This window comes from Typopeltis vanoorti, chromosome 24 (genome assembly GCF_054136105.1).
Source record: "Typopeltis vanoorti isolate ZY-2024b chromosome 24, IOZ_Tvanoo_1.0, whole genome shotgun sequence".
Taxonomy (NCBI): domain Eukaryota; kingdom Metazoa; phylum Arthropoda; class Arachnida; order Uropygi; family Thelyphonidae; genus Typopeltis; species Typopeltis vanoorti.
Genome location: NC_143572.1, coordinates 49,333,190 through 49,359,307, shown reverse-complemented (window position 1 = coordinate 49,359,307; position 26,118 = coordinate 49,333,190). Strand labels below are relative to the sequence as shown.

The 26,118-nt window shown below is 37.5% G+C and overlaps 1 protein-coding gene across 6 annotated transcripts in view; it reads right to left on the bottom strand.

Annotated features, from left to right (window-relative positions):
- LOC150093183 (phospholipid-transporting ATPase IF-like) overlaps window positions 1-26,118 on the bottom strand; it is a 799,705-nt gene that overhangs the window by 449,076 nt on the left and 324,511 nt on the right. For all 6 annotated transcript variants that reach the window (XM_090413774.1, XM_090413776.1, XM_090413778.1 and 3 more), the window contains one exon: window positions 2,679-2,782. In XM_090413774.1, the coding sequence (XP_090269900.1) occupies window positions 2,679-2,782 (104 nt within the window). The remainder of the gene's footprint in view (window positions 1-2,678; window positions 2,783-26,118) is intronic.

Here is a 26,118-nt window from a genome sequence, read left to right as displayed (position 1 = left end):
TTGACAGGAAGAAATATTTGGCCGGATGTTGCAATAGGCCCAAGAATGTAGAGGGTAGTGATGAAGAAATGTATAAAGAACTTGGATTAGTGAACAAAGGAAATGTACTTATTATGGGTGATTTTAATTATGGCAGTATAGACTGGAATGAAGAGATAGCATCTGGCAATAGGGAAAATGAATTTCTTGAGACATAACTATCTCAGATAGTACGTGAAGGAGGACACGCGAGGATTGAGAGTTCTAGATCTGATCATTTCATCAGAGGATGTAATTGTGAGAGGGGGGGGGGTTCACACTTTCCTTCAGTTGGTGAAAGTGATCATGAAGTGATCACTTTCACCAACTGAAGGTTGTGGATATCCATATGCAGACTTCTGTGAGGAAAGAATATATATGGAATTATAAGGCTAGTGATTATAACAAGGTTGGGAGACAGTTTGGAACTATAACACAGAATGAGGAGTTGAGTGGTAAGGAAATAAATGCTGCTTGGGAACTGACAAAGAAATATATGCACAAAAACAGCAACAATGAATGAATGTATTCTGAAGGTCAAAAGGCTGAATAAGGTAGGTGTAAAATGAATGAATGTGAAGTTTAAGCATGAAATCTGGAAAAAGAAGGTACTATGGAGGAAGTACAAGATGCACAATGGTAATAATTAGTTACATGAAGAGTATAAAGAACAAGCCAGGAGAGTGTATCAGTTAGTAAGAAAAACAAAAGTGCAGCATTAGCAGAAATTGGCAAATCAGGTGAATAAAAACCCTAGAGAGTTTCTTTAGATATGTGGCAAGTAGAGTAGAAGGAAGGATGATCATGGTAAGATGATGTTAATGGATGAAAATGGTAGAATGGTAACTGCTGTAGAAAACATTGTAGAGGTATTCAGTGATCAATTTATAGGAATGCTTCAATCTTATCAGGATGGAATCATGAGGAACTTATGTGTTGAGGATATAAGAGAGGATGGCTTAATTTTGAGTGAGCAAGAGGTATTTGAGGAAATAAATAACCTGGATGTCACCACACATCTTAATGTTCAAGTGAATTGGCAGTAGCATTGGCATGCATGTTTAATAAGAGTCTTGCAACACCACATGTTACAAGGGAGTGGAAGGACGGTAAAACTGTTCCACTGCATAAAGGTGGTGATAAGGCTGTAGCTTCAAATTATAGGCCAATCTGTATATCTAGAATTGCAGTGAAAGTACTGGCAAAATTTGTGAGATGATATGAGCAGTATTCTCTGTGGTTATCAGCATGGAAGGTTTGTTAAAGGGATATCATATTTCACTAACTTACTTATGATCTTTAAAAAGGTGACAATTACCATGCACATGGGAGATGCATATAAAGTGGGGTACTTAGATTCTTCAAAAGCTTTTGATAGACTGCCACATGATAAGCTGGTAAATAAATTGAAACAGATCGGATTGGATAACAGATTTCTGAGTTGGTCAGTGAATGGCTGTCAGATAGTTTTCAGAAAGTTGTATATGGGGGTGCAGTATCCAGAAAGAGGAAAGTCACGAGTGGTGTATTGCAGGTGTCAGTTTTGGGACCATTGTTGTTCAATTTGTATGTTAATGATATTGAGAATGGGTTTAAATAGTGATCTGTAGCTGTTTGCAGATGATGCAAAACTGGGGAGAGCAATGCCAAGTTAAGGGGATGTTATGGCCTTACAAGAGGACTTGAATAGATTGCAAGAATGGGCAGGTTTGCATAGTGTAAGGTTCTGAGATTTGTTAAGCAACAATGGGATGCAAAGTATACAACTGGTGAGGAAACTTTAAAGAAAAGTAGAGGAGATGAGAGGTCTAGGAGTGATGGTGGACAAGGACCTGAAATTCAGGGGCCCCATTGAACAAGTTACGAAGATGGCACATCGGATAATGGCAATGATGTGAAGGACCCTGACAAGCAGAAATAGAGAGGTTATGATGCCTTTGTTTAAGGCCTTGATCATGCTGCATATGGATTATTGTGCACAGATTTGGCTGCCAGGTTTTCATGATAACAAGGATATGTTGGAAAGGGTCCAGAGAAGATTCAGAAAAGTGTTCAGTGGTCTTTGGAATATGGAGTACAAGGACAGGTTGAGAGAATGCAAGTTGCAAAGCCTTGTGAATAGGAGGAAAAGGGTGGGAATATGATAGAGATATATAAGCTAGTCAGGGGTTGTTATAAGTTTGACATGGAAATGATTTTTCAAAGAATGGGAGAGGGGGATAGAAGAAGAGGCTATCACTGGAAACTGTATAAAGAGGGTGTGAGCAGAGGAGTGAGGAGCAGGTTCTTTGCATGGTGAGTGGAATGCATTGCCTGAGTGTGTTGTGAATGTAGACACATTGAATCGGTTTAAGGCACGGTTGGATGAGCATTGTTTGCAATAGTGTGCTCTCCCCATTATTCCATGGAGGTCAGATGCTAATAATAATAATAATACTACTTAGAACGAGTACTGTTCTTATATCAGAATGTTAAAAGTTTTGAAAAGGTAGAAGCTAATATTTTTATACCTTTTTTTCTCCATTTCTTTTTTATTGATCTAATCTTGCAGGAGCAGATTAAAGAGTCTGTGAAACTACCACTGAAATTATATATAATATTTCACTTTTTTATAAAAAATAAATACTTTTTTTAAATAAACTTTTCTGTATGAAACATACCATTGCATATTCATTCACATGTTGTAGTGTAACATCTATTGGTCCACTGATGCATCGTTCCAGTACAGTTGATTCTGCTCCTTTGCAGAAGAAATATATAGAGCCTAATAATAAAAATGCATAATTTAGTAAAGGCAAGAAAGAAAACTTTATGCAAGAAAACGAGAACAGCAAAATAAAAGAAAAGTACAATACAATATACTAAATAATTGCTATAATGAAAACAGTTCTTCAAAGATGGTCATTCTTAGGATATGTTTCTTCAACATATGGTGAAAGATTATTTTCCAGTTTGGTGACTTAAACGTCAAAGTTCGATAAATGGGAAGAGACCTCCAAATATTATTTTAAGGAATATGGAGAAATGATCAGGGCCTCAGCCCTAATGCCCAATCCTCACCTTCCTGTGATGAACAGAGTTTTACGGTATCAACATGGATACAGAATGAATGACAATGGGTAAGCTATTTGGAATTTAGCCAATCAAACTGCATTCTATATTGGCTTAAACCAAAATACAAATGATGGTACACCAAGATGAAATGTTATGTTGGATGGAAAAGCACAAAGGCAATGGTGGTTTTGTCAGAGAACCAAGTTATATGAACAGTGAAAAGTCAGCTACTAGAAAAAAAATTGAAATCAACAGAATTCAAGAAATACACCATCAAGTATCATCATAAAAGAAGCTGAGATGACAGAAGAATTAGAGAAGCACCAGTTCAAAGTAATTGGAGTTACTGAAGCAAAGAAGAAAAAACAGGAGTGATTAAAGTGATTACTCTCAACAACTACAAGATATATTCAGACAATAATGAGGAAAGGAAGGCACTGTTATGATATTCAACAATAAACCCAGAAGTTAATCTTCTTGAATAGCAGGCAGTTTCAAGTAAGCTGAGGTGACCGAACATTAAAATGGGAAATTTGACAGTGAGACTCATTTGTGCCTAGTATCCTACAGAAGGTATAATGAAGGAAGAAATGGAGAAGTTTTTCAGTTATTAAAAAAGGCAGGCAACTGAGAAAGAAAGAGGAAAAGTGTGTCCACGTTGGAGATCTAAACAGCAGAGTAGGAAATGAATATCAAACAAGAGGAAAAATTTGGAGAAATTTTGAAGAAAAGGGCAAAGACAATAATAATGGTAAGCACCTCTAGATGTCTGTTCTAGACATGGACTAATCACTAACACCGTGTTGCAATATAAAGATGTGCACAAATTTCTATAGAGAGAAGACAAAAGAAATAAAAAAAGTTTCAGTGACAAAGCAGTGTTGATAGCAATATCATAATATCATAAGACATGACACAAGAGTATACAACAGATTAGAAATAGGATGTGATCACCATTTACATGAACTGTAAAACTCTAATATACAAACATTATTCAAGAAAAGATGAAAAACTTGAAAATGAGAATGAAATTGGTAGACTCTGAATCAATCTGGGAGGAAAGTGGTAAACTTGTCTTCAAGAATAGAAAAATCAGCACTCCATGCTGTCCTCAAAAATGAAACAAGCAGTCATGAAAAAGTAAAAAGCATACCAAAATATCCTAGCAAGTCAGGATGTGCCTCTGAAAGAATAAAAAAAAAATTAAGTGAAGACATGCATAAAACTAGCAAAACATGCATAAAATCCAGGAAAGTGGCAAAATATTCTGGAGACTACCGAAAAGCTCAGAAACAGAAGAAAAAGTTAAAAGGAATCAGAGATAAGATGATATGAAAAATCCAAGAAAAAGATGTTTTAAAAGTCTTGAATAGCTACTTTGAAAGAACTCCTAAATGCAATAAGGAGTGGTATAGTGGAAGAAAATATTAGAGAGGCATGAAATAGGGAGTACACATCAATGTGTGATCTAAAAAAAAAAAGCCAAAAGACATTTGAAATGTTGAAAAGGAGGAGGAGTAAACAATATACACGATGATAATGATCAGCCTATATTTTCATCTATTACAGAGTGAATGCTTCTCCCACTATGTGAGAATTTGGTCTACTTCTCTCATGGTGACCCAGTCCATCTTGGGAGGGTGTATACATATTTGTATGAATGAACATATGAAGGCAAAAGGCAATCACAAACAATCATGCCCTAGGCAGGATTCAAACCCACAGCCTCTTGGCTGGAGAGCAGATATGCTAACCACTCAGCCAACTAGGCAGGCACACAATATACATAGAAAAGTTTAAATATAAAGTATAAAAGATTTAGATCAGCTGTGCAGCATAACTCAGAAAGCTAGGCCATAAGGTCAAATTCCTGATGGCTGGGATAGCTCTTGTATATACAAAGAAAAAGGTAAAAAACTGAATGTGAGAATTTCAGAGAAATTTAACTACAGAGTATTATTATTAACATCTGACCTCCAGGCACTCAAAGGACTCATCTTGGGAGATCTATACTCTCTCTCTCTCTCTCTTGTAAAAAGATCATTGTGCAGTGGCTTAAAATCCATTCATAGTTTCTGCACCACACTTTCAGGCTAAGCATTCAACTCACCAATCTCTCTCCATGCAAAGAACCTGCTTCCACTTCTCTGCCCTTCTTTTACAGCCTTCATGGATGGCCTCTAGTTCTACTCTCAACTCTCTTTACTCTATGAAATATCTTCTTCACATTAATTTAGTAACAACCCTCACCAACTTATATGTCTCAATCATATCTCCTCCTCCTATTCACAAGACTCTGTCAGTTGCATTTCCTCAATCTCTCCTTGTATCTGACATCTCATAGACTTGATACTGACTTAGTAAATCTTTTCTGGATATTCTCAATACGTCCTAATCCCCTGAAAACCAGGTGACCACATCTGTGCACAGTATTCCATATGTGTCCTGGTAAAAAAGCCTTATAAAAGGTAACCATAACCTCTTTGTTTCCCCATGTCAATGTCCTCCACCTTATTATTGCCATAATCTAATGGGATATTCTTACAGTTGTAGTGTGACCCCAAAACTTCAAGTCTCTGTCTACCATTCTACTAGATCTCTAATCTCCTCCACCTCCTTCAAAATTTCTCCATCAATTGTATACTCTGCATCCCAACCTTGCCTACCAAATTTCAAGACCTTGAAGTTTGCAACATTAAACTGACAACTCCACTTTAATAATAGATATATATGCTCATTAAGTCTATTCAGATCCTCGTACAAGGCCACAACATCTGCCCTACTTCCCATAGCACTCTTCCCAACTTTGCATCATCAGCAAACAGCTTCACATCTCCAGTTAAGCTGGTTCCAATGTTATTAATATACAAGATAAACAATAATGGTCTCAAAAGATCCCTGTGATATCTTTTGGGATACCACTTTTCCATACATAACCTGCTGATACCTGTACCTACCTGACAGCCAATCAGCTATCCAACTCATTAGCCTGTTATCTAATCCTATCTGTTTCAGTTTAGCTAATAGTTTGTCAGGTGGCAGTCTATCAAATGCCTTTGAAAAATTCAAGTACACTACCATATTTGCATCTCCTTTATCAAGTGAATTTGTCATTTTCTTGTAATATGTAATCAGATTGCTAAAGCATAACCTCTTCCTAACAAATCCATGCTGACCATGATAAAGAACATCGTTAGTATAATAGCAGTGTTCTTTATCAATATAGAATATGTAACACCCAGTACTGGCTGGCAGAAACACACAAAATTATGCTGCCATTCGTACACATCAAACTTGGTCTGGTAAAAAAAACTTTGTAAAAGCCATTGACCGGACTGGATCAGCTTTCAAGTAACTGGTTGATAAATTCCTTTGACTCAGCATAATAAAAATTAAAGAGGGAGTTTTTGTGGGTCTTCAGATCCGAGAGCTCTTCATTGACAAGATGGTCGACAACCTGCTACAAGGTGATGAGAAAAAGCTTGGGATGCATTTCATTTGGCGTCAATCAACTAACTTCCTCAGAAATATCAGGGCAGAAAACTACAAGGAACTGGCTGAGGACTTGTCTCTGTATAACAAACTTGGCTGCAATATGTCCTTAAAAATACACTTTCTCCATTCCCACTTGGATTTCTTCCCTGATGACTGTGATGGTTAGTGAGGAGCATGGTGAATATTTCCATCAGGAAATTGCAATGATGGAGAAATGATACCAAGGAAAGTGGTCCACTTCCATGTTGGCTGACTACTGTTGGACGTTCACTAGAGATAATCCTGAGCAGTTATACAAGCGAAGTCAGATGTAGAAGTGGACATTTACCAGTATATATGATAAGTACATATTCATCATAGTTTATTCCCAATATGATACAATGTGAAAAGGAAAAAGAGATTACATTAAAAATTAAAGAGTGCAAATTATGGTCTTTCAAGTCTCTCTATCTTGAGCTAACTGGTAGATGTCAAATGGAATTTTACAGTTCAGCCTATTGATAGCTTCATACATGTATTGCCAAAATTGTTTGCGTGGTCTTCCTCTATGCGATTACCATCTTCTGGTTTGTATAGAATGAGAGATTGTGCTTTTTTTTAATTTAGTGCTTTCTCTGTTGAAGAATAAAATGGGAGCACTATTTCGTTATTTAGATCCACTGCACTCTCCTGCATTTCCATCGGCACACATTCTAATTTCCACATTAATATTTTACACTCTACCATCTAACTGGTACTCACTCCTAAAATACTTACTACACATTCGCTCACCAGTTTTGTTTCCATAAATCCTTCAGCTTTTGCGATGAATAGATCTCTCTCTCTCTCTCTCACACACACACACTGCACTGAGCAAAATCATGTAAATTCAATTCACACAACAATGTCTTTGCTGTCATTGTTCATATGGTGCAGTGGTGCCATACCAGCAAAATCAAATAAACTTGATTTTGTTGGTATGTTGGTAATTTTTGTTGGTTAGATATCCCACCTAATCCAACAGCTGTATTTATATTGAAATTCTGTAATATCCCAAAAACCTCCAATTCATCAACTTCTATTCCTTATCAGTCTATGTCACATATCTCACAGCAGTAACCTCATATGGATGAGATACCTCTGCAAAGTGATCACTCAGTAACTGAACTATTTTATCTGCTTCTGCAACTTCATCACATCAGCACTCTTTAAGATTATTCTTCTACAGTCATTCTTCTTCTTACTTGCCATATTTCGAAAGAACTCTTTGAGATTTCCCTTGGCCTGATTTTGCCTTACTTACCATACTGGTCACCCTTCTTGTCTGACCCTTGAACTGTACATGAATTTTCTGATTACCTTTCTTCTTATATAACCTTTATAGCATTTTCTTTTTTGAAGTTCATGCTTAATGATATTGTTCATCCATCAAACTCCTACCTGATTAACCCTCCTTACCTTAGGTAAGAAGGGTTAATCTAGGGATCCCAGACGTCCAAAAAATATGGGATGATCCCGTATTTTACAAAATTCATTCTTCAGAAAAGTATTGCAAGAGTGAGCAAGACTGATTGATTAATAAGAATATTGTCAAGTGAGAAGAGCATTACTGTATTAACAATCTATTTTGTATCTATAATAGTAAGTAAAGAACCATTTGAAGGCAACTTAAAGTGGCTTAATGAAAATATGCAGCCTAACAATTGGATTTACAATTTGTTTACATATACTTAGTAAAGTGTGTGCATAGTAAACCTTACCACACACACACACTTGGAAAGTTAGAATCATTTTGTAAGACTGGCATATATGATGGATGTGTATACTAAACTTTCACCCTCAGTCATAAGTGTACCATATTTTTTTCCAATGTATCTAGGATCCCTAGGTTAATCAGGTAGGAGTTAATATTGCTAATATTGCTTCCTCTAGAAGCCCGTCCCATATTTTTTTCCAATGTATCTGGGATCCCTAGGTTAATCAGGTAGGAGTTAATATTGCTAATATTGCTTCCTCTAGAAGCCCCTTAACTATCTTCCATATGCTACTAACATCCTTTCCTTGCAGGGTTTTATGCCATGGCACAGCTTCGAGCTTCCTCTAGGTCCAATACTATTGCACCTCAAGTCCCCTCCATCACATGCTGCCTCAAGTAATTATCTCTCAATAGGTGTATAAATTTCTGCTAATTCCTTCTAGTCTATATTTCTATAATTGAAGTCATCCATAATAATCATTTGACCTGCACTCATTGCACTAATTTGCTGATGCATGTCTTCCAGATCATCCCTGGCTTATAGCAGCACCAACCATATATTTTATATTACTCGCCTTAATCTCAGACCAGATCACTTCAAATGAACAGCTGTCCTCATGCCTATCTCCTATTCTTTTTGTTTGAAATTCATATGCTATCATTAGCAGTATTCCCCCCCCCCCACCCTAACCTATCTTCTCTTCTTCCCTAAAAATACTAAATCGTTCACATTCTATTCCTGCAACTACAACTACAAGGAGGTGTTGGAAGTTTTTCCACTTTGTCATACTATAAATTAAAGATGCCAAGAAATTATATTCTTGGTTTAATCCTTTATCCAAGTATAAGCAACAAAGTTTGTATCTGAAGTATTTTCAGGACAAGGCAACTTGTGTATACAAGCTAATGACTTCACATCACTACTTGCATTATACATTGCATTGCATTATTGGATGCTAAGGCAAGTGATGTGAAGTCATTAGCTTCTATATACGAGTTGCCCTGTCCTGAAAATACTTCAGGTGCAAACTTGTTTGCTTACATTTAGATAAAGGATGAAACCAAGAATATAATTTCTTGGCATCTTTAATTTATACAAGGAGATGGTCGAAAAGAATCAGTGACCGAGATGGTGACATGGATGTGGAATACTCCCTACAAGGATAGGCTGAAGGTTTGTGGGTTACAAAGTTTAGTTGATAGGCAGAAAAAAAAAGGGGGATATGATAGAAACTTTTAGGATATTAAAGGGGTTTTATAAAATTGATGCAAGCAATATTTTTCAATATATGACAAATAGAGAACTAGGGGCATGTTTTTTACATGGAGAGTGGTGAATAGGTGGAATGGATTGCCAGAATCGGACGTGAGTTCCCTGACGGTGAATGAATATGTGTGTATGATGGATGATTTGGGTCTCTCGTGATGAGTCTCCGAAACCATGAAGATGCTGCAAATAATAATAATAATAACAATTAATAAATAAATAATAGAAGAGGAGAGAATGGAAATGGTAGGAGAGATGGAATGAGAGAGTGATATGGAAGTGATAGACGTGGAGAAAATGGAAACAGTAGGAGAGAGGGAATGAGAGAGATGTATGGGAGTGCTAGAAGAGGAGAGAATGGAAACAGTAGAAGAGAGAGGTATGGGAATGTAAGAAGAGGAGAGAATGGAAACAATAGGAGCGAGGGAATGGTAAGAGGTATAATGTATGGCGACTCAATGATCCGTGGTGTTCAAGATAGGATGCGCGAGGAGTGTTTGCCAGGAGGAACAATAGAAAGGGTGGCTATGGCAATTAAGAGAGGTGAAAGGGTGGATGAGATGATTGTGATGGTAGGAACGAATGACTTGAGTGGTAATGTAAGTCGGGCAGCAAGAGATATGAGATTTTTGCTTGAGACTGTACGGAAGAAGACAGAGAGAGGTAAAATAGTGTGCATGTTGCCTAGGTATGATAATGATGAGCTGAGCAGAAGAGCGGTGATATTGAATGGCATAATAACGAGAATGTGTGACAAGAGAGGACTGGTATATGTGGATGCTTGGAGTGTGTTTGAGGAAAGAGAGGAGTTGTATGCGAGAGACCATTTACATTTGAATGAAGAAGGACGTAAGCATCTGGAGAAATTGCTGTTCTGAATGAGTCAGTGTGTCCCAGGGAGGATGATAGCAGGGATGGCCTCTTGTGGGAATGGATACATGGGAGAAGAGAGACAATGTCAGGTAACACTGAGCCCAGTGGAGTCTAGAAGGGATAATGCTGGGTATAGAAACAATGGCATTTATATGCTTTATACTAATGCCAGGAGTATCCGGAATAAGGGAGAGGAATTGGTCGCGCAGATAGCATCAGCCTGGCCAAAAATTATTGCGATCACTGAGACGTGGTTGACAGAAGGGGATATAACAACAGGAATAGAAGTCGCTGGGTATAGCATTTTTCGTCAGGATAGGAGGTGAAAGCGTGGTGGTGGGGTGCTGCTTATGATAAGTGATGACCTATGTCCTCTAAGAGTGGAGAATTTGGAAGGAAGTGAGACAAATGATTTTGAGAGCGTATGGTGTGAGGTAGAGGTAGGCAAGACAGGATATTTAGTGGAGTGTTGCTACAGACCCAGGAGCACAGAGGATGGGGACCAGGAGATGTTTAGACAGCTAAGTTTGGCAAGTGCAAGAAGAATGATTGTTAAGGGAGATTTTAACTTCAGTAGTATAAATTGGAGAGAGGAATATGCATGTAGCAATAGGGGAATGGAATTTCTAGAATTCTTGAGGGACAAATGTCTTAGGCAACATGTAACAGAGGGAACAAGAGGTTCAAAAGTTTTGGATTTGGTTATAGCATCAGAAGAGTTGATAATAACTGAGTTGATGTCTCTCCCACCAGTTGGAGAGAGTGACCATATGGTGTTGACTTGGAAAATGAATAGACATGGAGGTGTATCAAACAGACGGGAACTTATCTGGAATTATAAGGCAGGTGATTATAATAGTCTTAGACGTCAACTTTGGGAAGTTTCATGGAGGGAGGAATTGGAAGGCCGGGATATCACCAATGCGTGAGAAATTGTGAAAGAATATTTGTTATCAGCAATGGTAAGTTGTATACCACGAGTGAAGAAGAGGACGCAATTTGGAGTAAAGTGGATGACAAACAATATTAAACAGGAATTGCATGCGAAAAAGAGCCTATGGACAGGTGAAGAGATGCATGAGGAATATAAGACACAGGCCAGAAGAGTGACTAGTGTGGTAAGGAAAGCGAAACTGGAATATGAGAGGAGATTGGCCCTAAGATCCAAAGAAAATCCTAGGGAATTTTTTAGCTATGTGGCCAGTAGGAGGAGAAATGACTGTGGAAGAATGATATTGTGGGATAAAAATGGGAATAGAGTGACTGATGCAGAGGGCATAGTGGAATTGTTCAATGAGCACTTTATTGGAGTATTTCATCCTAGAGGAGTCAGTTTTAATGCTAGAGGGATAGGACTGGTTCGAGGTCTGGAGGTACAGGAGGAGAGTGTGTTTCAGATACTGAGTACTCTGGATGTCAGTAAAGCTGTGACACTGGATGGTATTTCACCACGAGTTTTGAGAGAATGTGCTAGGGAATTGACAGTACCTTTAAAGTGGCTTTTCAATGAAAGTCTGGCTTTGGCAAAGGTGCCCAGGGAATGGAAGGAAGGTAAGATAGTGCCATTGCATAAGGGTGGTAACAGACTGGAAGTGCCTAATTATAGGCCAGTCTGTGTGTCATCAGTAGTTGTTAAGATCTTGGAGAAAGTAGTGAGGGACTGTATACAGCATTGGGCAGAGGAGGGAAATGTTATCTGTGAGAATCAACATGGATTTGTGAAAGGATGCTCTTGTTTTAGCAATATGCTAGCCTTTTATAATAAAGTTACAAGAACATTAGATGAGGGAAAGGCATATACCAAGTCCAATTTTCTTAGACTTGGCGAAGGCATTTGACAGGGTGCCACATGATAAGCTGATATTTAAGTTGCAGCACATGGGTCTGGCTGTCAGATTGGTCAACTGGATTCAGGATTGGCTGTCTGATAGGTATCAGAGAGTTGTGTATGGTGTAGCAGTTTCCAGGAGGCAGAGGGTTACAAGTGGGGTCTCACAGGGCTCAGTACTAGGACCTATATTGTTTAACCTTTATATCAATGACATAGCCAGTGGATTGCAGGGGGATATTCAGTTGTTTGCGGATGATGCGAAGCTGGGAAGGATTATTAGTAATAGTGCAGATGTGGTAGCCCTGCAAGAGGATTTAAATAAGGTAGATAAATGGGCAAATGAATGGGGGTATCAGTTTAATGCAGCAAAATGTAAGGTCTTGAGGTTTGGGAAACATCGATGGGATGCTGCATACTCTATGGGAGGAGTTATACTGGAGGAAGTAGGGGAGACAAGAGATCTGGGGTTGATGATTGATAGAAACCTGAAGTTTACGGGACATATTGCAAAGGTGGTGAAGGTAACACAGAGGATTGCTGCTATTATGAGAAGGACACTGACCTGCAGAGATAAGAGGGTTATCATTCCGTTGTATAAGTCTCTGATCAGACCACGCTTGGACTATTGTTCTCAGATTTGGTTCCCAGGATTTGAAGGGGATAAATTAACTGTGGAAAGGATACAAAGACGGATGACAAAGATGGTTTCAGGACTGTACAAGGATAGTTATGAGGATTGGCTGAGAGAATGTGGACTGCAGAGTTTGGCAGATAGAAGAAGGAGAGGTGATATGATTGAGACTTTTAAACTGTTGAGAGGTGGTTACAGGGTTGACAATGGGGAGTTCTTTCACTTGGTTGGTCAGCGGGAAGGAGTGATGACAAGAGGCCATCCCTGGAAGTTACGAAAGGAAACTGTGAGCAAGAGGGTAAGGAGTGGTTTCTTTGTGTGGAGGGTGGTTGAGCCGTGGAATGCATTGCCTGATGCAGTGGTGGGAGCGAGAACGGTTAGTGAGTTTAAAGAGTGGTATGATAGACTTTGTGTTTCTCAGGGGGGGACCTCCGCTCGATGAGGCTTGACAGACTTTATGTCTTAGAAAGGACCTCCCTCGATGAGTCTTTTGACTCCTTGGAGGCCTGAATAATAATAATAATAATAATAATAATAATAATAATAATTGTCAGCATTCAGGAATGTGTGAGCAGAGCTAACAGCACAAGGTATAAAGCTAACTGGAATTTAATGTTAGGAAAAAGAGATGAAAACAAAGTACTAGGTGATTGATACTGTAAACTGCTTTAGAAGAGACCAAAATATAGTAAATAATGACTAACATAAGAACAACTTATGTGAGATTTCATTCACAATAGAATTTTTGTCCTAGTGTTTAATGCATCTTCAGCATGACTTTCAAATCAAGCAACTAGAAGAAAAATAACAGACAAACCTACAATCAAAATATGTGAGCTACTTATGCATGATACAGAGTGGCATGATCAAAAATTTAATTGGGTCCTAACAGCACAAATTTAAACAAGAGATAAAGTAATAATTAATTAATTTAAAAAAAGTACTGACTAGAGAATGTGTGGAGAACTATTTCCAATTACAGGGATAATTTCAGGCCATAATTTCTGTTCAGATGAAACAGCAAAGCAGTTGTTGGAAGTTTTACCATTTGGTTATACTATAAATTAAAGATAGCAAGAAATTATATACTTGGTTTATATAAACCAAGTAAAAAATTTCTTAGTATCTTTAATCCAGAGTATTTTAATAATAAGGTGTGACACCTTTTGGGTACTCATATAAGAAATTATGACTTTGGCATTACTTCAACTTTACTATCACTTCTGGGTCTGGCTCCCACTGATGAGACCTTAATAAAGATCCAAACCAATCAGGGTAGTGGCCCTTCCCATAATGCATAGCTTTATACATGTCCATAAGAATACGTGCTTTGCATTATGGGACACTAAGGCAAGTGATGTGAAGCCATTAGCTTCTATATACGAGTTGTCCCAGTCTTGATTATATTTTACAGAATGGCATAGAGAGAGTGAATGTTGAAAGCGGCAATAAATGTGTGTATGAAGATGGAGTATATTGCAATGTGGGTGGAGAAGTGGAGACTGAGCAGGTATATATAAGGTAATTTGGTAGGTGTAGTGGGGAAATTACAACCAACATATGGCTTGGATAGGACTGGCTATAGATCTAAAAATGAAATGTGTTTGTGTACAAATGCCAGAAGTATCAGAAATAAAGGGGATGAAATGGTTTCAGTGATTGAGTTTATTTGCCCCAAAACATTGGAATAAGTGAAACATGGCTAAATGAAGATGATATCGTAACCAGAATAGAAATCGAATGGTACAGTATTTTTCATGAGGATAGAAAGGGCAGGAAGGGAGGGGGGGTGCTGCTGCTAATAGCAGTGGGGCGGGGAATTAAGTCCACATAAGGGAGACATGAAAGGGAGAAATAGTGGCAATGGTTATGAGGCAGTGGTGAAACGTGGAAGTTGAGAGGAAGACACACTTGGATATTGCTATAGGCCTGGGAATGTGGAAGGTAGTAATGAAGAAATGTATAAACAACTTGAATTGGTGAACAAAGGAAGGGTAATTATTATGGGTGATTTTAATTATGGTGGTATAGATTGGAATGAAGAGATAGCATTTGGGAATAAGGAAAATTAATTTCTCGAGTTCTTGAGAGATAACTATCTCAGGCAGCACGTAAAGAAAGGCACACAAGGATCAAGAGTTCTAGATCTAATCATTTCATCACAGGATGTAATTGATAGAGTGGTTTCACAATTTGGAGTAAAGTGGATGACAAACAATATTAAACAGGAACTGCATGCGAAAAAAGAGGCTGTGGAAGAGATATAAGGAGACAGGAGAAGAGAAGATGCAAGAGTATAAGACACAGGCCAGAAGAGTGACTAGTATGGTAAGGAAGACGAAACTGGAATATGAGAGGAGATGAGCCCTAAGATCCAAAGAAAATCCTGGGGAATTTTTTAGATATATGGCCAGTAGGAATGAGAAATGACAGTGGAAGAATGATATTGTGGGATAAAAATGGGAATAAAGCGACTGATGCAGAGGCCATAGTAGAATTGTTCAATGACCACTTTATTGGAGTATTTCATCCTGGAGGAGTCAGTTTTAATACTAGAGGGATAGGGCAGGTTCAAGGTTTAGAGGTACAGGAGGAGAGTGTGTTTCAAATACTGAGTACTCTGGATGTCAGTAAAGCTGTGGGACTGGATGGTATTTCACCACGAGTTTTGAGAGAATGTGCTAGGGAACTGACAGTGCCTTTGACCTAGCTTCTCAATGAAAGTCTGGCTACTGGAAAGGTGCCTATGGAATGGAAGGTCCCCAAGATTTGAAGGGAATAAATTAACTGTGGAAAGGGTACAAAGGCGGATAACAAAGACGGTTTCAGGACTGTACAATGATAGTTATGAGGATCGACTGAGGGAATGTGGACTGCAGAATTTGGTGGATAGAAGAAGGAGAGGTGATATGATTGAGACTTTTAAACTGTTGAGAGGTGGTTACAGGGGTAACACTGGGAGTTCTTTTGCTTGGTTGAAGCAAAAGAGTGATGCATCAGTGGGAAGGAGTGATGACAAGAGGCCATCCCTGGAAGTTATGAAAGGAAACTGTGAGCAAGAGGGTGAGGAGTGGTTTCTTTGCATGGAGGGTGGTTGAACCATGGAATGCATTGCCTGATGGAGTGGTGAGAGCGAGAACGGTCAATGAGTTCAAGGAGTGGTATGATAGACATTGTGTTTCTTAGGGGGGGATCCCCCTTGATGAGTATTGATAGACTTTGTGTTTCTTAGGAAGGACCTCCCATAATGAGTCTTTTGACTCCATGGAGGCCTGAATAATAATAATGATAATAATTTTCCTAAAGTTGGTGAAAGTGATCATCAAGTAATCAAGTGTTGTGGCTAGTCATATGCAGACTTTTGCGAGGAAAGGATATATGTGGAACTGGTGATTATGACAAGCTTAGAAGACAACTTCAAGCTATAACATAGAATGAGGAGTTGAGCGGTAAGGAAATAAATGCTGCACGGGAACTTACAAAGAAATACATAACAGCATCAATGTACGAATGTATCCCAAAGGCCAAAAGGCTGAATAAGGTAGGTATAAAATGGATGAATGTGGAGTTTAAGCATGAAATCTGGAAAAGAAAGTATTTTGGAGGAAGTACCAGATGAATAATGGTAATCAGTCACATGAAGAATATAAAGAACAAGCCAGGAGTGTGACTCAGTAAGGAAAACAAAAGTAGAGCATGAGCAGAAATTGGCAAATCAGGCTAAGAAAAACCATAGAGTTTTTTTTAGATATGTGCAAGTAGAAGGAAGAATGATCATGGAAAGATGAAGTTAAGGGATGAAAGTGATAGAATGGTAACTGCTGCAGAAGACATTGTTGAGGTATTCAGTGATCAATTTATAAGGGTGTTTCAACCTGATCAGGGTGGAATCATGAGGAACTTAAGTGTAGAGGATAGCTTAATTGTGAGTGAGAAGGAGGTATTTGAGGAAATAAATAACCTTGATGTTAATAAGGCGATAGGATTTGATGACATATCACCACTCATCTTAAGGGAATGTTCTAGGGAACTGGCAGTAACATTGACATGCCTGTTTAATAAACATCTAGCAACAGCACAGGTTCCAAGAGAGTAGAAGGAAGGTAAAATTGTTCTACTGCATAAAGGTGGTGTCGAGGGTTGTAGCTTCAAATTATAGGAAAATTTGTATATCTAGAGTTGTCCTCGGCTGGTAAGGAGGTTAAGACCTCCCTACCGGCTGAGGTGGATGAAATAGTGAGACCAAATTGCACTTCTTATCCGATTCAATGGGTGTTACAGAATCGTATATATTTTTAACATGACCTTCCTTTAGTACTCTATATTTACAGTTTGCAAAGGCCTTTGATAAGGATAAGCTGCTATATGAAAAGCTAGTAATTAAACTGGAACAGATGTGAATTGATAGCAGGCCAGTGACTAGATTGAATTGGAGACTAGCTGTCTGACAGGTATCATAAAGTTATGTATTGGGCAGTGATACCTCAGAGGAGAAAAGTGACTAGCAGTGTATCCCAAAGTTTTGTTGTGGTCCATTGCTGTTTAACTTGCATGTTAATGATATTGATATGCTTTGGGTTTGTACCTTTCTTTTAGGTTTAGACAGTGATCCAAATACATTTTGAAAAGTTATGGAGACAACTACCATGTTTGAATAAAACTTTAGTTTAATATAAACCAAAATCCATATTTGACATTTCGACCTTTATATCAAGGTCATCTTCTGGAGCATATATACCATATACAGAGAAACAAGCTGCACTACAATCTACATGGTTTGTTAAATTTACAGTAACTTTAACAAACCGTGTAGATTGTAGTGCAGCTTGTTTATATATGCTCCAGAAGATGACCTTGATATAAAGGTCGAAACGTCAAATATGGATTTTGGTTTATATTAAACTAAAGTTTTACTCAAACACAGTAGTTGTCTCTATAATTTTCCAAAATGTACTTTGGGTTTGTACCTTTTGAGTATATCTGGGAAGGGAAAAGAGAAAGTTCTAGAACAAGGCCAAATAGATTGCATATCAAATTTAAGAAAAGGCTAGGAGGTAACTTATTATGTCTATACACAAATGCCAGGAGCATCAGAAACAAAGCATTTGAGTTTGTTGCTTTATTGAATAAAATGTGGCCTAAGATTGTTGTCATTATTGAAACCTGGCTAACAGAATTAGATATAGTAAGTGGATTCAGTGTAATGGGTATACTATTTTTAGGAATGACAGAAGAGATAGGAGAGGAGTACTACTAATGATATCAGATGACTTAAGGCCATTTAGGGTAGAAACACAAGAAAGCAATGATGGTAACAATGTCCCATGTAGCAGTGTGTTTGAGTCTATCTGGTGTGAAGTGGAGGTTAACAGAATGAAATATATGGTAGGATGTTGGTACAGTTGCAGGGGGCAGAGAAATGCATCGCCAGTTTAGCTTTATGGGTAGTAAACAAGTGATTATTATGGTGACTTTAATTTTCCAAACATGGATTGGGTAGAAGAGAAATCTCATAATAAGAAAAAGGAGGAATTCATTGAATTGTTGTGAGACAACTTTCTCAAGCAGCATGTGAAAGAAAAAACTTGAGGTCAAAGAGTGTTGGATTTGCTCATTGCATCAGGAGGGGGTCTGTGTCAGGAACATCGCTATTTTACTACTAGTTGGTGACAGTGATCATGCTGTGCTTTCTTGGGAAGTTATCGTATTGTATTGATGCTCCGATTAGAACAAGTTACATGCTGAACTACAAAGCTGGAAATCAATCTGTGGTTCCATGATATCAGTTAGTGAATGGGAAAAATGTCAGCAATGCATGGGAATCTTTGAAAAAGTGCTTAATTGAAGCTGTATCTGAATGTATCCCTAGTGTTTGAAGAATATATAGGTTGGGAGTGAAATGGATGTGCAACCTTATTAAGCAAGATCTCCACAAGAAGATGATGATATGGAAGGAATATTGTGAGAATAAGAGTGAGAGGAGTTATGAAATACATAAAGCTCAGGCTAGAAAAGTAATGAGTATTGTGTGCAGAAAGCTAAATAGGAGTTTGAAAAGAAATTGGCTAAAGGCAAGCTAAAAGCAATCCAAAAGAATTTTATCGTTATGCTGCAAGCACAAGAAAGTATGAATTTGAAAGAATAACTTTATTAAATGCAGATGGTAATTGAGTGTCAGAAGCTAATGAGATTGTTCAATTAATGAGTGCTCAACTTTCTAAGATATATCAACTAGGTGTATGTAACATGGTGCACAGTGCTACTGCTACATTAGATGAAGAGTTAGAGGTTCGTGAAAATCAGGTTGAAGAGCTATTGCATAACCTAGATAAGAATTTTTCTATAGGGACAGATAGAATATCAGCACATTTGCTAAAGGAATGTTCAGCCAAATTGGCTAGGCCTTTCACATGTTTATATAACTTGAGTCTCAGATCAGAAAAGATAACACAGGAATGGAAGGAATGTATGATAGTACCATTGTATAAGGGTGGTGCAAAAATTGATGTTTCTGACTACCAACCTATCAGTATCTCTGGTGTGGTAGTGAAGATTTTAGAGAAGTTGGTAAGAACTCGCATACAGAAATGGATAGTAAACAAGCTATACTCTGTAAGGAGTAGCATGGGTTTACTAAAGGAAGATCATGTTTTAGCAATTTGCTCATATTTTATAACAATGTTACGGCTGAGTTGGATAAAGGGAATGGATACACTATGATAATGTTGGATTTTTCTAACTGGCATTTGATAAGATACCACACAAAAGGTGGTTGCATAAACTGGAGAATGAGATTGGAATATAAACTCTTGACTTGGATCAGGGGATGGTTGACAGACAGATATCAAAGAGTGGTATACAGTTGGTGTGAATCTGACAGATTTAAGGTGACCATTGGTGTACCTCAGGGTTCAGTATTTGGGCCATTATTGTTCAATCTATACATTAAATGACATCGGGGATGGTCTAACATCAGATGTGCAATTGTTTGCTGATGATGCAAAGATAGGCAGGGCAATCAATCAGAGATGTTAATGATATTCAGCACTTACAAAATGATTTGAAAAGGCTGGAAAGTTGGGCAAATGAAAATGGCTATCAGTTTAACTTTAGTAAGAGTAAAATGCACTTTGGTGCGATGAGATTTCCAGCAGCATATTATATACGAGAAACTGAGGAGACAAGAGATCTTGGCATATTGATGGATGGAATTTGAAGTTTAAAGGCCATATAGTAGTAGCTGCAAATACAACTCAGAGGATAATTGTGATGTTGAAGCGAACCTTGACATATAAGGGTAATGAAATCATTTTGCCTCTTTATAAGGCTTTGATAATACCACACCAGGATTGTGTGCATGCATATTTGGTCTCCTGGATTATAAGGGGATAAAGAAGCTGTGGAAAGGGAAAAGAAGAGTTACAAAGATTATATCTGAATTATGGGTTTAGATTATGAGGACAGATTGCGAATATGTGGATTACAGATTAACAGGAGAAAGAGGGTTGATATGATAGAGGTCGATAAACTTTTGAATGGGTATTAGAGGATAGCATCTGTTGAAATTTTTCGTTATATGAAAGGTCAAGAGAGAACACAGGATCATCCATGGAAGTTAAGTTTGTTAACAGTCAAGAAAGGGGTAAGGGCTAGGTTTTTTTCTCTCCGAGAGCAGTGAGTGGAATAGTTTGCTTTTAAGGACAGTGAGTGCATCTAGTGTGAATGCATTTAAGAGAAGTTATGACAGCAAGTTTGGGTAATTTATAGCCTCCTTTCTGAGTCCTTGACTCCCTGGAGGTCTTAGATAATAATAATAATAATAATAATAATATAGCTGTTTTCAGATGATGAAAAGTTCGGTAGAACTATGAGGAGTAGAGATGTTGTGGTTTTGCAATAAGATTTGAAAAATAGGATATGGAGGAAATAAGGGAACTGAGAGTGATTAGTGTATAAGGACCTAAAATTTATCAGATACCCTGCTAAAATTGGGAATAATGCAATGGATTATGATAGTAATGCAGAGGACATTTAGAAGTAAGGAAGTTACAGTTCTATTGAATAAGGTCTTGATCAGGAAGGGTATACAAATTACTGTGTACAGATTTGGTTGCTTGGTTTTCAAACTGATGAAGAGATATTGGAAAAGGGTACTGAGATGAGTAACTAAGCAGGTTCCTGGTCTCTGGAATTTTGAGCATGAAGAAAAATCGAGGAAATATAATTTACATCCTAGCAGATAAAAGGATCTAAGTTGTTAAGAGGTTATTAAAAATATTAATGTGGATGAGTTAGTTGGTTTATAGTTTGTTGGTGCAAGAACAGCAAATGTTAGACTGTGCACCATAGGAAAGGTTACAGCAATACATAAAATAGTCAAAGAAAAATTGTAAACAATATGAATACAAAAACCAAGCCAAGCAATGCAGTATATACGAGGGACGTCTAGAAAGTAAGTTCCGTTTTTAAATACAGTAAAACCCCGAAGTTACGCAGTAGGTGGGACCAACAAAGAGCGTGTAACTCGAGGTATAATTTTGTATGTAATTTATATATACAAACATACAATTGGGACCAAAGGTTTACAAAAACACCTACATTTTTTAAGAAATATAATCATAATTGTAGTTTTTCATACATAAAAAAAAGAAAGTTATTTCGATGTTGATGGTTTCATAAAATCTAATAGATTCGTCTGACGGCATAATGTCTTTTTCTTGTCACGCAAAATTTCTTCATAGCAAGTCAATGATTTTTTTATTCCTTGCCTTGTGACTACAATTCGTTCCTCATTAGAATCTATGTCCTGCATAATCTGTAAACCTTTCTTTTATGATTGTTCTTACTGTGGATTCCTGTAGATCGAACTTCTTTGCTAGCTCACAAATTTTCATTCCGCTTTCAAAATCCTTAATAATGTGGAGTTTTGTTTCCAAAGTCAATGTTTTTCGTAGAAGAATCGGACTTGCTTCTTTTGGATGACATTATTATTTTTTATGTGATAAAATTTTTATCAAGAACATAACATTAAACAATCGCAAGGTTGTAGACTATGGAGACCGTGCAAAACACTTCAGTGCTTGTTCACAGCATGTGCGACACTGGCGAATGCGGCCGGCGCCTGAAAAGATATGACTAGTGGTGAGGCGTGAAGCAGGACGGGAATACGTACATATAAGAAACCGCATAAGTCGGGGTATGACTGTATTTTTACTGCAAGGCTGTGATCACAATGGTGCGCCTGCGTGCTGAGTTTGTTGATTTGTTAGCAAGGCACTGGTGCCATTTTCAAAGATTCTCGCAGTGCGTACACTTCTTGGTGTGTGATTATAATGTCTAAGAAAATCAAATCGCCCACCGCATGTGAAATTAGGTCAGTTATCCGTGAGATCCAGAATAAACAATGTGACATGCTTACCAGGGGCGATGTTTTGATTCATGATAATGCCTGCCCACACACAGCCGGCGTAACACAACTTCTCGCCACCTTCGGCTGGGAACAATTCCATTATCCCCCCCCATATAGTACTGACCTCATGCCAAGCAACTTTCACCTATTCAAACATCTGAAATCTTTCCTTGGTGGCCAGTGGTTTCAAGATGATGAAGAGGTCTAAGAAGCAGTCAATAAGCAGTTTGCGTAACAGGCAGCAACCTTCTACGACAAAGGTATACAACTCTTGGTGCCCCGTTATGATAAGTGCCTGAACAATGACGGAAATTACACAGAAAAGTAGTGAAAGATGTCTACTTTAATTTCCAATAAAGTTTTTTTTGTAAGTATGTTTTTGTTTCTCTGACAGCCCATCGGAACTTACTTTCTGGACGTCTCTCGTACAAATAAATAAAATCCCAGCAAAGCTTACTGCAGTATATAAACAGTCAAATAGAAATTAGCAAACAATATGCATGCACAAAAGTTAAGTTTCACAATGCAGTATCGACATATAAATAAAATTACTGCAAAGGTTACAGCAATATATAAGATCAAAAGTTATAACAGTACATAAATAGTTAAAGAGAAACTAGTAAACAAAACACATGTACAAAAACCAAGCCAAGGAATGCAGCATATATACATCAATAAAATTACAGCGAAGGTTACAGCAGTACATAAATAGTCAAAGAGAAATTATTAAACAATATGCATGCACAAAAATTAAGTTTAGCAATGCAGTATCTACAAGATATAAACAAAATTGCCGCTAGGCTACACCAATACACATGGTCAAAAGCTACAGCACTACATAAATAGTCAAAAATAAACTAGTAAATAATGCGAATGTACAAAAATTAAGTTAAGCATTGCAGTATCTCATATAAATAAAACCAATGAAATGTGATTGTAAAAATTAATTCTCTGTAGAAAGTTACAAACATCATGTAATCTGCCTGAGTATAATAACATCTACCTGAGTGTACATGGCTTGGCTAGATAGGTAAAAATTTCATTCCTCTCATGTAAAGTGCTGGTGCTCCACCACAATATGACAAATAGTGAGACATGTATTGCATTTTTCACACGTCGGAGTATCATCAGCTCTCAGTAAATAAGAATGTGTAAGATCACTGTGACCTATGCACAGCCTAACAAGAACTTCTTCTCTTCTCTTTCAACATTGACTAGAATGCCAATGTTTAAATTTCAGGCTTAATGTCATATAATTTGCTTGTCAATGTTTCTTGCCATTGAGCAATTAGCTCTGATCTTATAAACTGTCTGTATATGGTAATGTCAAACAGTACATGGAGAAAGTATGAGCTGATCCAGTAGCTGCTTTTTGCAGTCTCATTTCCTTTAATTCCAATGTGGCTGGGAATCAATCACAACTGAACAGCAAAATTAAGGTTTTTCATTAATTAAGGGTACAACACAGGTGTAACACCCTATACAGCATTGGAGATGGATTATACATAGCTTATATATAGATAGCCTGTAAAGAACTCAATGCATCAATATAAACTACACACTTTTGGTAGCGTTTTTTTTTTTTTATATGCACAAGTGCAAGTTGAATGGCATGCAACTCTGAGGTATAATTACTGCAATCAGGTGGGATCTGGCTGGAAATAGAAATGTCAGGATATACAGCAACACAGCCAACACAGGTTTTAATTCTTGAGCCATCAGTATAGATGGGCAAGAAATTAGAGTGGGCTGCTCTATGTGCATTAAACAATTGCAGGTAGACAGATGATGGAATATGGGACTTCTGTCACTGACAAAGTGAGAGGTTGCAGGACGGAGTTCTAACCTGCCATGAAGGGATACTGTAAAAGTAATCATAATTTAAAATTCTGAATATCTTTACTAAGTGTTTATGTTAGTATGTTTATTAGTTTTGGTTCCATAACACGCATTATCGGCACTTGCGATGTGCCTATTATTGATGTTATTTTGTCGAAATCAAACGTAAAGCTGTTAAAAATTGATGTACTTACTGGATTTGGATAGTTGTGTTACTTTCAGAAATTTTATTGTGGCTTAAAATTATTAAGTGTTGTGTTTTATGAAGATATTCTCGCAATGCTAACGGAGACCACACGTCAGGCATTATACCGAACTTCTTGTTTGCTACTTTCACGGAGTGTGCATGCTCACCAAGGAGTTTGATGGGTGATTGACAGCTGACAGAGAAAGCATTCAGTATCGAGGTAACGGAAAAAACAAAAGAGCATTCAGGAAGAAAGGAGAACACAGACCGGCAGATATTTGGGTTCTGAGGAAATTAAGTTTTCTTTATGTGACAGCCGGAGGAAAATTAATAATGTATTCCAAAAAGGGAATTGTAGAACTGTAAGTTTTAAAAGTGGGAGACTGTCAATAAGTATTGGTAAATAAAAATAAATATTTACATCAATATAAACTACACACTTTTGGTAGCGGTTTTTTTTTTATATGCACAAGTGCAAGCTGAATGGCATGCAACTCTGAGGTATAATTACTGCAATCAGGTGGGATCTGGCTGGAACTAGAAATGTTAAGTTAAACAGCAGCACAGCCAACACAGGTTTTAATTCTTGAGCCATCACTATAGATGGGCAAGAAATTAGAGTGGGTAAATAAAATAAAAGAAGATATTGAAATTGACATTCTAAAGGAATTCATCAATTAATCAAATGTTTGAAAGGAAAATATATGGACCAATAAAAGAAGAAAATGGAATATAGAGAATTAGAACAAATAATCAACTTGAACAACTAATTAATGGTAAAGATATAGTAAGATATATAAAAGCACAAAGAATAACGTGGTTGGAGCATATAGAAAGAATGGAAAAAGATGGAGGAATTAAAAAAAATATTTAAATTGAAACCATTAGGACAAAGGAAGAAAGTTATACCAAGAAAGAGATGGATTTATAATGTACAAAAAGATCTTATAACTTTAAAAGTTAAGAATTGGAAGAATATTGCACAGAAAAGAATGGTTAGAAAGAAAGAAAAACTTGTTATGCAAGCTAAAACTCATAAACAGTTGTAAATCTATAAGAAGAAGAATTAATCAAATGACAATTGCAAAAATTGTAAAGGCTAAAATCCAGAAAATGAAAGGTAGATATAGAATGCATCTTTTGTCTACCTTTGACCATAATGGAAGTGTTATTTCTGATCCCAAAGCTATTAAAGACACTCTGGGAGAAAATTTAGCCCACAATCTCAGCAACAGCTTCATATCCTGCTGAATTTTTAATATTGAAAGAGCAGCAAGAGAAAGAAAAACTAATTTTTCTATCAAAGACCAGCCATTTCCCCTAGACCTACCTGGAGTATACCAGGTCCCTTGCAGCTGTAAACTGTCCTACTATGGCCAAACTGGCAGGACAACTAATATCAGGATATCCGAACACAAAGACTACATCCGGTTTCACCAATACAGCCATTCTGGTCTTGTGGACCATGCTCTGGATACCCACCACAGAATGCTCTGGAACAAAGCCACTTCACTACGCCACAGCAAATATAAATATGGAAGATTGTTCATGGAATCAGCCTCAGCTCTAAACACTTTCCAAACCTCAACAAATTTAGGTGCATGAGACTGCCCCAAATTTGGGAAGCCTGCATCATGAGAACATCAGCCTAACAGCCAAGACAACCCAATTTAGCCCACTAGCGGGGCCCCCTTTAGGATTCTAGGAACAACGTTAGTTACTCTCTTCGTCCTCATTTGCTCGTTGTTAGTGCCTGCGCACACATATCATAGTTTTATG